This window comes from Epinephelus moara, chromosome 2, assembly GCF_006386435.1.
Source record: "Epinephelus moara isolate mb chromosome 2, YSFRI_EMoa_1.0, whole genome shotgun sequence".
Taxonomy (NCBI): Eukaryota; Metazoa; Chordata; class Actinopteri; order Perciformes; family Serranidae; genus Epinephelus; species Epinephelus moara.
In genome coordinates, this window is record NC_065507.1 from 15,513,584 (window position 1) to 15,526,963 (window position 13,380).

Genomic DNA, 13,380 nt, shown 5'->3' on the forward strand with positions numbered 1-13,380 from the left:
ATGGCTGTGCATTTGTTGACCTCTATTTCATCTGTTTTAAAAGGGACAGTTTACCATAAAATAATATATATATTTTTTTTTTCCTCTCATCTGTAGTGCTGTTTATCAGTCTGGTTGTATTGGTGTGAGCTGCAGCGTGTTGGAGATATAGGCCGAAGTGGTTAGCATTGTTGCCTCACAACAAGAGGGTTCCTGGTTCGAACCCAGAGTAGGGGAAGCCCTTCTGTGCGGAGTTTGCATGTTCTCCCTATGTCAGCGTGGGTTTTCTCCAGGTACTCTGGCTTCCTCCCACAGTCCAAAGACATGCAGGTTAACTGGTGACTCTAAATTAGTCATAGGTGTGAATGTGAGCATGAATGGTTGTCTGTCTCTATGTGTCAGCCCTGTGATAGTCCGGCGACCTGTCCAGGGTGTACCCCGCCTCTCACCCAATGTCAGCTGGGATAGGCTCCAGCCCCCCCGGGACCCCTAACAGAATAAACTGTTACAGAAAATGAATGAATGAATGAATGAATGAATGAATGAATTAGCCGTAGATATGCCTACCTTCTCTCCAATATGGAATTAGAAGGCACTGAGCTTGTGATGCTCCAAGCGCCAAATTAAAGTTTTATTTTAAAGCAATGAGTTTTTTCAGGAATCATGACCCGGTTACTCAAGATAATCCACAGACCTTGTTGTGAGCAGGTTCATGTGGGAACTATTATTTCTACCAAACTACATCCCCCAACCATATCACCTTGCATGTCTTCCACAATCCACCCCGCTAAAGAAAAGCAGATTTCCGATGTTTCGCAGAGCTAGCTAACGTTACAGCTCAGCCGGGAGGACGCCATTAATGTTCACATCTCGTGCTGTCACAAGCATGAGCCTGTCATCCATGAGTAAATGCATGCTTTCTCAAGCGCAGTGATTATATGTATTTTTGATTTTTGGGTGAACTGTTGCTTTAACCATTATGCTGACCTGACCAGCTGGTTTAGCTGTACCGATGCCACAAGCCACAAAAGTCAATACTTCAGATCAATCCCAGCAGGCTAACATTAGCCACTGTGCTACACGCCAAGCTATATTATGATACACTGTAATTTGACCACATGCACACTACAGCTCAGAAACAGAAACTTAGTGCAAACAAGTACAGTGGGACACTTTGTGATGACAAATTCCTAAGCCTGATAACCGTGTGAGTGTTCCAGTAAAAATGAACAGCACCAGCCGTCTGATCTGTCCCATGTGGACATACATGTGAAAGTCATGTTGTATGTAGGTCAGCGTCCTGTAATGTATCATTAGACGACCCTCTGACCAAGAGAAGTGCACCAATCAGAACAAAGTACAGTGAGGAAATGGGTGTTTGAAGACCTCACGCCCTCCAACATCTGCTGCCTATGAAACAGGGAGTAATGTAATCACACGCACACACACAAAGAAAGAGAGAAGAGAAGGGAATTCAAGAATCTTTCCCAATTTCCCCAGAGAGAGAGAGACAGAGAGAGGGAGAGAGATTTTATCTGGGTGTGTCTGAAATCACAGGCCTCCATCTGGCCTTCGCAGTTATATGGGACAGAATTGGAAGTGGAGGAAAAGAAAGAGATGAGAGGCACAGAAGAAAGAAAAATATTATGAAAGCAAGATGAAAGCATTTCAGTGAGGCACATTAATCACTTGCAAACAACATAATATGCCCAGACCTCCTATGTACGGACACACACATGCAGCTGACCCCGCTTTGTCCATTTTAGCATTAACTTAACGTCCAAACAAAAACACACATTTATATATGTGTGAATGCACGTCCATATATTGAATCCAGATGAGAAAGAGTAGTTATCCACATATGTTCCATCATTACCTCACCGGGGACGGTATACGGAGAGAAAGGGAAATGGAGACGGAGGTGGATGTGAAAAGCCAGACAGATGAAGAAGGGGAAGAGAAGAATGAATACTGTACAGCGGGGGAAAAAAGAAAAACAGTCACACACAAAGACGAAGGGTGAAAAAAAGCATTGGGAAATAAACAAGCAAGCAGATCCAATCTCCATGTGCAATTGAAAAGGATTTATGACCTAAAATGCTGCAGTGTGAATGAGGACATGAGAGGACCTGGCTGGAAAAGGAGCGAAAGATGAGACAAAAGAATGAGCAACAGCAGGGAATGGACAGAAAGAAAAGGGTGAGAGAAATGGAGCTTTTCTTCTGTGGAAGCCACTTTCCAAAACCATAAAAGCACAAAAACAAGCCCATAAAGAGTTTTTACTACTGCCTCTCAGCTCGGCCTGTTTGCTATAATAAGTACCAATAACATGCTGATTGTCACCAGTATGCAGTCAACACAGACACAACAAACACAAGCTCAAGAAGACTGGGATCACTCACTGGTTGTGGTTGTCCAGGTCGGAGAATATTCATATTCAAACTCGCTTAAGCTCATAACAAAAACTGCATGTGTAATCTAGCATGGGATCATAACAGTGAATGGCATTTATAGTCTTTAGAAACTCTGTTTTAAAGGAGCCATGTGAAGGATTTCGTGGCATCTAGCAGGGAGGATTGCAGATTGCAACCTGCTGAAACTTATCACACGTGCCACACGTGAACTCCCGGTTAAGATTGCATCAGTGTTCACTGTTCAGGAGATTTTCACTGGGAGACAAATTATCCACAGGTCTCTTCCTCTTCAAAATAAATGGACCAGGTTGTTGAAACCAGTAAAAACCTGCAACAAGCAGTTTCACATTAAAAATCAGTGTTTCTCCAACACTGTTAAGCTCATCGCAGACAGCCTCTAGACCTTAGATCTTCCTTTTTTCTGAATTTTACAGAGCCAAATTATCCGCAGAGATCTCTTCCTCTCCAAAACAAATGAATATGGTGATTTAACATGCTAAAAACACTGAATGAAGTAGTTTCACGTTAAAAACCAGAGTTTGTCCGACACTGTTCGTCTCGTAACAGAAGGGCTGCTAACTACGGTGGCTGACGTAAAAACGTAAAAAAGCAAAGATGCTAATGACCCTACCTAGAGCCAGTGTTTGGCTTGCTCATTTCAGGTTACTGTAGAAACATGCCAGTGTAACATGGCTGACTATGTGGACGAGGACCCATTCCCAGTGTAGATATAAACAGCTCATTCTGAGTTACTGAAAACACACCAATTCTTATTTTCAGGGGATTTTACACTAAAGAAAACATACTTATTATATTACAATCCATTTCTGCCAATATATCCCTCTAAATCCCACACACTGGAGCTTTATCAAATGCAGCAAATATGCATGATAATAGGAGCCTTATTTGTGCCAAGTGCTCCTAACTTAGACTTGGCAAACACACAAATGTACTCTCAAACTGCCAACACTTGCCTCTATGTCAAATAACTCAGTGTCATACTGATCATTTCTCTGTCAAACATCTTTTATGCTCCACCCAGTGCTCTTTCTTCACTCTCTCAAACCCATACAGGGAAACAGAAAAACACTTTTTAACCACTTTAAAGCTCTGAAAAAGGATAATATATTGGTAAGATATATAAATACACCTTGAAGGATGGCAGGCTAATGGCTGACTGTAACAAAAAAGAAAACCAAGTTGAGTTTCCCTCGGAAAATTGGCATTTTCTCCCTGCAATTTTAATAATCCTTCATAAAAACATCAACACTATGTTCTTCCAAGAGGATATGAAACCCAGTTAATGTATGAAAGTCTGAGGAAGACATCAGTAGTTAAGAGCTAGTTAGTACAACAGAAAGAAGAAAAGACAGAGGAGGAGCAAAGCAGGAAGAGATAGAGTGAAAGACACAATGATGACCATTGACAGAGGTGAGCCTATCATCTCCTCTCAGAGAACACATGGACACACACACACACACACACACACACACACACACACATATATACACAAGCTCAGACAGAGAGAGCAACACACGCCAAAAATGCAAAAAGGCAGTGAAACATGCCTACACACACATTAATATGCATTAACGTATCTCAGCCCACTCGCAGCGAAAATCATACACACAATAACTCTAATGTGCTCACTGACATAGATACAATACAGCAGCCCTTATAGTCTCGGAACGAAACTATGCCCCGCAAATATGTGTTTGTTCAATTGCACTGAGATCACATACTGTAAGAAATTCAAAGTCCATTGACACACATTCGTACAATCACACTGACCTTGTTAAAAGTCACATTCTTTACAGAGGTAATCAGAAAAAACACATATATGCAAACACACAGTATACTTTCACTACCCTCTCCTAGAGCTCACCAGCACACACAACCTCACCTGGAAGTTCCCAGTTCCCTTCAATCCCTCCTCTGTCTGAATGTCAATTGTCACTAACACTCACACTTTGCTTCAGGAAAAGTAGCAACTTAAAAAGTAAGAGAAAGAGCCAGGAGTGAGGAGATCAACTTTCTTCTGCAGTCGCAGCCAAACAATGAGGAGGGGAGGAGAGGCAGAGGCGGAGTTAGAGCACATTCCAGCTTAAGCAGTGAGTAATGATGTCACGTTCAGAAAAAAGGAAAAACAAAAGAAGAAAGGAAAAAGCCAGGACTAGATAAACAAACCTGAATGTGAGCCAGACACACTCTACTACTCACAAATCTGTTTCTCTGTCCTTTTCACACAAACACACACTCACTGCCTTACTGTCCATTTCATCATAACTGCATAGTTAACACAAAGACATTGCACAGTCTAATATTTCCTAAGGCACACCCAGGTTAAAAAAGGAGCCACGCAGAGCTGAAGAACTTCAAGTATTTAATTCAGGACAGAGAAGAACAGGTAGAGCAGCATCTGTTTAAATGGCTGCGTTTAAAAAGACAGACGGATGTAGAAAATCAAGAGAGATCACGTTCTCTGGAGAGCCTGAGAGAGACATTAGAAACAGGAAAAGGAGATAGCAATCATGGAGGAGAACTGAATGAAGAAGGAAGGACTGGCAGCTGAACAAGTTTTAAACCAAGTCAAGCAGTGATTGGTGTGTGCATGTGTGTGTGTGTGTTTGTGTAACAATGAAAAAAATTCCTTCATCTCCTTCTGCACATCCCAAACACAGTGACTCACACACTCACACACAGACATGCCTGAACGCTCGAGGGAGGAAAAACAGAAGTCAGTCAGGTGCTGAATGTGATTCACGCACACACTCAGTGTGTCTGTGAGCAGCACACATTGTTTGCAGTAAGTGGGTTAAGCAGCTAATGAGTGACCCAGCGGGGTCTGACACACTAAGACATTTACCGCACACAGTGGAGCACGGCGAGGACACAATATAAAGCCCCCAACTCAAGTCTTTGGAAACTATTCGCAAGTGTCCTGATTCTTACTGACCAACTGTATCGTGTTAGCAGGGCAAAAGTATATGCTTTCTCAGCTACCCTATACGCTGTTAGTCCATCCTGATTTGGCTGTTATCTACAGGTAATTCCTAACTTCAGTGTCATGTCTACACAGAGGTCACTGCTGATTCTTACACCACTAGTATGAAACACCTGTGACTCAGACACGCGCCAGGAATTCACAACAGCTAGTTCGAAACAAATAAAACATCACTTGAATTACTAATTAATCTAGTTTGACTATGAATGTCAGATTACTGCAGTTGGCAGACTGTGCTGTAAGTGCTGGACTTAATCAGGGATTCAGCCAGCATTTGCAAGCAAGGAAACCTGCGTTACACTTCAGCTGCAGTGAGTTCAAATCAGTCCCTTGAATGCCCCACTTTGGGGTGAAGCAACACATGTAGCATGAATCAGCAAGCTGGTAATGGAGAAAAACATCAAGCACTCTAAGAGTTAACGGTAGTCTGGCTACTTTATTGTCACTGACTGGAAAAATGTGAGCCAACATACTTGCTATTTAAGACTTGAGCTTATAAATCCTCTCCCTCAGTGCAATGTTAGACTCTAAAAAGTGTATTTACACAAAGGGACTTCTTTTTATGTTCTTTTGAGGTGTTTTTACGGGAAGAGCCTGCTTTGCTGTCTCTGTCCGTCAATCAAACTATCAAACAGGTCAGTACAAGAGCAGCCTGGTCACTTCTTTATTCTTGGAATCTTAGTCACGGTCTGAGTAGGAGGCATGTATATGTACAGTGTATGGTGTGTGTGTGTGTGTATATGTCCGTGCAAAATCCAGTCACAACTAAGCCTGTGACCCTCTATGAGAAATATGCACGCTGCTGCCGGGAAGAATCTTAAAGGAGGCTCTATATAGTGAGGAAAAGGGAGTGGTCACTACTACATCCAGATGTGATGTGTGTCAGACAGCGAATAAATGAATGGAGTCACAATTTAGTCATAGCGGACTGCTAAACCAACCATCTCCGTTGTCTCTAAATCTCCCCTCTCTTTCTCAACTGTCAACTGACACACTCTAACTCATTTCTTATTATAACCACAGAAATGTAGTGTATATATTCAAAGTCAAGAGTAACACAGACAAAAGAAAAACAACCAAATAGATGAATTTAACTCACATTGTTGAGCTCCTTCTGGTTTCCGTAAAGAGGGTGGTACTTCCTGTACTTGCCCTGCCGGTATTTGTTGGTGATGAAGCGCCGTCTCTCTTCGCTGCAGCTCGAGGGTGTCAAAGCTTCACTCGGTGGGACATTAGCTGCCCAGAAACTGTTTACCCGTTTGTTGCCCAGCACAATGAACACCTGCACAACAGGTAGGATTTAGGAAAGGTATGTCCACATTAAAACAAAAGTAGGAGGGGGCGCCCACTAGCTCATCTGGTAGGGCAGACACCCCACTTATAAAGGCTTTGTCTTTGCCGCAGCGGCCCTGGAGCACTGCAGATGCAGACTGCAACACACGCCTCACTGTTCACACTATCGCCCAGGAGAGAGTAGTCTGAATGGGCGGGATGAGTGTGAGCCTGTGATGTGTTTGTGAGTCTGTTTTGTTTTTCATTTTGTGGCTGTGACAGGGAAAGAACCATAAGGGGAGAGCAAGAGAACTGAAACACTGAAGCGAGTCTCATGCCGGTGGCTTGAAAAAAAATGAATGTCACAATGAATACTTGATGTTCGCAGTATAGTCATTTAATACATCTTAGACAGAAAGAAACTTGACACTGTAAGCTTCAAAAAGATTAACTGCAGGGCTATTGTATTAGACTGACTTACAAGTGTACCTAATAAACTGCTACCTCAGTATAAATGAGTGTGTGTGTGTGTGTGTGTGTGTGTGTGTGTGTGTGTGTGTGTGTGTACCTGTATGAGCTCCTCTGTCCAGACTTTCCTGTCCATCTTCAGACTACGAACCTTTGAGATGCTCGGACCCAGCCCTCTGTGCTCTCCTAGAACAGACACACACACATTTTGAAGACAAAGTACATACAGACTATGTAACAGTACTGTGACAGTCTAATGCAACAACTCCAATGAGAGTTTTTACACCAAGATAATTGATATTTGTTATATCATTGCCACACACAGCAGAAAAAGTATGTATTTAGATAACTCTAAACACATTTCGAAGACATGTTTAAAATTGAAGCTACTCAAAAACATGCTGACAGTATCAAAACTCTGTTAAACAGCAAATATTCACATTGACAATTGTGCATTGATGCACATGCCACACATGAACACAAAAATACACACAATTCCAAAACCCACACACAAACCTGCGCATCGTTTGCAGACCACCACGCACAAGTTGATGGCAGCCCATTCCGGCTTGGGAGCTTCACAGTCGGCACAGAAACTGTTGCTAGGCTCCGCCCAGATCCGCTCTGCCACCTCTCTATTCGACAACGCCTCACCTATCGCATCCCGCATGGCGTCCACCCACTGCTCTCGCAGCTGCTCTGACTCTGCCATGAAACTGCGGACAGAGACAAACACACGGCCGAGCGTTAAAGCCGACATGATGGTGGCGACAACAATTACCAAGTGACAGAAATGAGAAAGCCTGTGTCTGCCCTGTGTGTGTGAGTGTGTCCTTATGCTCATGAGCCCTCTGAGGACTGATTCCTATTCTGCTTCTGTTTTGCTAAATATACTTGGGTCAAAGTCAAAGAATGGAAACTATACAAACACACACACACAGATTTGTGGCTTGACGCAGACTCGCATGTCTGGATCCTTCCTCTTCTCATCTGTCTAACTACACATTGGTCTCTGTCCTTAAATACACATACACACACTTCTCAAACAACTAGACTTGCACAAATGCACACTTAGACCGAGACACAGACTGACTCACAGTCAAACTCTTATACAAATACACAAGCCTTTTCAGATTTCCCCATCCTGTCAAGCTGAGCCCTCGCACTGCAGGCTGTGCACTGTCAGCCAAAAGACCACACACACCAGACCAACACAAACACTTGTGCACACACATCGCCCTCACTCTTCTTCACACAAAAACACACACAGATGCACACACACACTCATACAAAGGGCTTTTCACATTCTCCAAAGATGTCCAGCTGAGGACTCTGAGGATAGCTGGACAGTGGGAGTTCTCAGTAAAACAACATGATCTAATTTCCCGGAAGTATCCTGGCACCAAGACCAACAGAGCTGTTGGCTTACAAAGAAGAATGATTACCACTGCACTTAAACCCTTATGGGAAAACATAAATCAATTTGAGATGAGAAAAGTAATAATCCATCAGACTATGTACGGAAACTCAGAGAAGACATATACACAAAGTAACACATCCAGGTCGAGAGTTTAAATTTACTGTACTCTAAACATGGCAGAGAGAGTCAGTAAGTGTGTGTGTGTGTATGTTGCATTTCTGTGTACATGCAGTACCTGAATATGCGGTAAGGTGTGGTGAGATCAAAGCCACGACGATCTGTCTCTTTAATATTTCCTACGTTCATCTCAATGGATGTGATGCCCACTCCTATACGATAGTCCTGGAAATAACAAAAATAAATTAAAAAAACAAGATGTTTTTGGGTCAGTTGCTCAACTTTTTGTTTAAAATTGCTGTTTTACACTAACTTTACTGTTTCATTTAACAAGGCTGAAAGAATCTCTGCTAGTTTATCTACAACTTTAACCTTAAATTTAGACGATGATGTCAGTTGATGATGAATTCGATAACCTTAAACACTGTTAAATTGGAAATGTGAAGAGAAAGCCTTTGAGAGCCCTGTCATCAATTTCATCTGTGGTTTTCTGCAAAGACCATGGATCAGCAGATGTGTGTTAATCACTTAAAAGAACCCAATTTAATACTGAGATTTCTTCTATATAGTATTTTTCAAAATAAGGACGACACTACTACCACATGATCTGTACACACTGCTCATCTCTGCAGTCACACAGACGGTCCTTACCTCCATGTTTTTGTAGAGGAAGACTTTATCTGAGGCAACAACAGTATAAAGTTTGGAGCGTAACCCTCTGAGCTCCAAATAGCCCTGATGGTCGGGGGTCATAGGTGAGCCAGGGTTCATGGTGCTGCGTCGATGGCGCCCCCTGGTGCAGTCCTGCAGCACATCCACCCAGTTGTTCCTCTCCGCTGGATGATTGTAAAAACACATGCATGAATGCACACACAAATATATGTGAACCAAGATAGAAGCATATCTGTGCATGCATGCGACATATGCACATGACATCTTACAGATGGTTATATGTATTATTTTTTTGAGTGAAAACACAGATGACCAGATGGATCGGACAGACCTTCACTTTCAGCCCTGAAGATGAATGTTCGGTTGTTTGTGACGACCTCAAACTTCAGCTCTCCCACGCTGGTCACATTAGTGATGAAGCCAGTGGAAATGATCCCCTTAGAATACACCTCCTACAACACGCCACACACACACACACACACACACACACACACACACACACACACAGCAACAACTACTCTGTTAAACAGATCCACATCTAACATGGCATCGCAGCAGGAAGTGTGTGGGTGAGTGTGTGTTCATGTTTGCATGTGCGTGAGTTGGAAATATAGTCTAAATGTATCAGTGTGTCTGATGGGAAATCCACACGGAAAGTGCTTTTTGAAACATATATGACATCCGCTACTTGACAGTCTCACAGAACAGATAACACTTCCATCTTGTCAAATACTTCAATCCACAACGGCTCCGAGACGCATTCATGTGAAGCATGTCACCACAGGACTCCACATTTTTTTGTCTTGTTTGTCGTGCTTCATACAATGTTATATGCACAGGCAGCTGTTTAAATCACACAGATCTCCTGCTGCTTGTATGTTATATCTGTAGTTACAGGTCACAGCCCCTAGTTTTGCTCCGAGCTTTATGTTTTCACTACATGTATACATCCCCTGCATGTGACAGACAGCCAGGGACAATCGAATCCAATTGAGCCCAGTTGAAAACTATTTCATCCAGAGGTCTCTGCTGCCAGTCAGCGTGGTGACAGTTTGGCAGGCTGCTGTGGTGCTGACATCTGGCTCTGACTAATGTGATGATGTGATGGAGTTACTGTACATGTCTGTTGTTACCTTTTCATTGTTAAAGTATCTCAGGTAGTCAACATCCAGCTTGACCCATCGTCTCTGATAATAAAGGGCCCTGTCAACAAGAGCACAGACATATTTTAAACAGCATGAAGTACAAACTCATTTACTGTAAAGAGGAACTAGGAAAGAGGTGTTGCATGATTAAACTCAGCAACTTAGCAACTGTTTTATCACTGTATTACTGTAATTATTAATACTCCTTGTAAAGCATATAAAACCAAGCAAACCATGTTAAAAGTAATTTCGTGAGTAATAGAATGAGAGGCATGAAAGTATAAACACAGTGAGAGCATAACTTGTTATTTTGTATTAATGTCATGTTTAAAGTGTGATTGAGATAGTGCTGATGTCATGAACACAGCAGATATCTGGGGGTAGAGTTTCTGTGGTTGACGCCTTTATCTCAGCACAACCTTAGCTTGTGTGTGCATGTGTTGTCAGTCCTACCCCTGAGGTGGATTCTTGTCCAGCCAGCCCATCTTGATGACAGCAGTAAGCTGAGGGCTGGTGTCCTTCGTGGCTTGAGCCAGATAAACACTGTCAGTGCCTTCATCGTGCCATAGGCTATGACTTTAGATGGACAGAAATAAGCACACACACACACACACACACACACACACACACACACACACACACACACACACACACAGTAATTAAATCACATTAACAGAAAGAACCCTGAAATTAATGTTGGTACAATCTTGCATACTTTTTCTAAACAAATAAATCTATTAGTTATTGTATCATACTACTCATTAACTGAACTTATCAGCAACGAAACCTACACATGTATATTTTGTGTATCCATGGAAACCAAGGTCATTGCCTAGAGGTTTCTGCAGGACGCCAGGGATAAGTTCTGTGATAGTTTTTATCCAACTGGTGGCTATGTTGATAATCATGAGACAAGAGGGCATTTGCTGACTAGATTTACAATCAAGCAGTCAATACATTATTTCTGAACTTTTACAAGTGATTCAGTTTCTAAAGGTAGAAGCTACTTTTAAAAGTTTCAGTCTGATTAGTTATTCAAAATCACTTAAACCAGCTGCGTAGTCTTGTCATAAACCTCGCTAACAATCTAAAGTTGAAGCTCCAGTCAGTGACTTAAAATTAACTTTCTAAACCTCTTGCACACTTGCCTCTATATGGCGGTCTTGTTTTACTGACTGACAAGTATGCTGATGCAGATACTGAATAAAGGGGCATTGCTATTCAAAATAAGATTTTACTAAGGTCAGATTTGTGCTTTGTGAACTTACAACTACTACAAAGCTTGGAAAGCTGAGTAAACCAATCATTTACTGTAAGAGATCACAGTATTTATACAACAGCCAGTTTTATCTAAGCAAGCTAAATGGGCAAAAACCACGTTAATCAAAAAAAGAAAAAGAAAAAATACAGCAGTAAAACATTTTGAAGGAAGTATGTACCATTTCTACTGAATAAACCAGGAAGGCTGTAGCAACATTGGCTAAACCTGAAACTGACTTTAAGAATTACAGAGCTATAGGCACGCTTGCACTGAGTTTGTCAGGGTTTACAGTCGTCATGCTCTGAAATCTGTGTGTGCATCAAGGCTTGGAATTTTCTACATCTTTGCATGCCTGGTAATGTGCATGAATGCAATTCAAAACGCTGTGTCATGCTCTTGTGCATAGAGATTTAATCATTTGTGGATGAAATAGATTGCCAAGAAAGTTGTTGCAGTGGCGCTACCAAGGGGTGGCTGGGGGGGGCATGGCCACCATGACACAATCACTGTCCCCCACCCCACCCCCACCGAAAATAATCAAAAATAATTAGAGGCCTCTGTGTGGTGTTTTTAAGGCTTTTCCCTGTGAAAATTTTGTTCCTTTAATCAGGGTACTCCTTCTTATTAAAGCTGTACGTTTGTCTTTGTAAGGAAAACACTATGAACCCCCCCTGAAAAAGTTCTGGAATCACCACTGCACAAAAGAGTAGTATTGTGTAATGTGATCAACCCTGTTTTGACGCATATTTTGCTATTATTACAAGCTCTATTTAAATTATAGCTTCATAATCACATCCTACACTGCACAATGACAACACTCTCAAAAAGTCCAAGGCAGCTCAGTGGATGAGTCAGGCCTCTACACTAAACTATACTAGTAATCATATTTAGCTTTAGGGCACAGAGAACTCAAGTTAAAGTATTTTAAAATGAACTTGAGTAATAGTAAAACAAAACGCAAAGTAAATATTCATTGAGCAAAAAAAGACTTAGATGAATTCTGGAGGACAAACAAACATATCTGAAAACAGCATTCAAAACCACAACCTTACATCGAAGCTACAGAGTGTGTTGATCACCACGGTCAGCAATGTACTGACTACAAAGGTCAAATCTGTTTCTGTGGCTGTTTGTTGTGTTTGTGGCGTTTTTCTATTGTGCAGCCTAATTGTGAGTTTCCTCGTTTGTAAATGGTTTGTTTGTGTGTTGACGCATGACTCACTCGTCATCATCCAACAGCTCATCATCGCTGCACAAAGAATTGCACCGTCTCTTTGGCCGGATGGGCACTTGCAGGGACATATCCTAAAGGAGGAGACAGCCGTCATTCACCATGTGCAGGAGGAGAAGAGACAGAAGGGTGTAAAAGAAGGATATGTTCTCACTTACCCTGTCTGGTGCGCTCACTGAATGAGCACTGGGGTAAAACAAGTCTGGATCCTCGTAGTCATCAGAGTTGTCATCGAGTGAATCCAACCCTGTGGGAGGGAGCAGAAGATGAGATCAGTGGGAGTTGTACTGCTTTAGTTAGTCAGTGCAGTTCAAGTCCGGTTCGCGGGAAACCTTTAAAGATAAACTAGGCAGGATTGTACTTACTGTATGTCTATCTGTACTGACACTCAATAATT

General features: G+C 42.1%; 1 protein-coding gene across 4 annotated transcripts in view; it reads right to left on the reverse strand.

Moving 5' to 3' along the window:
• Positions 1-13,380, reverse strand: part of LOC126401870 (arf-GAP with Rho-GAP domain, ANK repeat and PH domain-containing protein 1-like) — a 68,042-nt gene that overhangs the window by 28,342 nt on the left and 26,320 nt on the right. For all 4 annotated transcript variants that reach the window (XM_050063415.1, XM_050063424.1, XM_050063408.1 and 1 more), the window contains exons 4-13: positions 13,142-13,230; positions 12,975-13,057; positions 10,945-11,067; positions 10,480-10,549; positions 9,678-9,798; positions 9,326-9,510; positions 8,793-8,899; positions 7,654-7,853; positions 7,238-7,323; positions 6,497-6,679 (exon numbers count right to left, since the gene is read on the reverse strand). In XM_050063415.1, the coding sequence (XP_049919372.1) occupies positions 6,497-6,679; positions 7,238-7,323; positions 7,654-7,853; positions 8,793-8,899; positions 9,326-9,510; positions 9,678-9,798; positions 10,480-10,549; positions 10,945-11,067; positions 12,975-13,057; positions 13,142-13,230 (1,247 nt within the window). The remainder of the gene's footprint in view (positions 1-6,496; positions 6,680-7,237; positions 7,324-7,653; positions 7,854-8,792; positions 8,900-9,325; positions 9,511-9,677; positions 9,799-10,479; positions 10,550-10,944; positions 11,068-12,974; positions 13,058-13,141; positions 13,231-13,380) is intronic.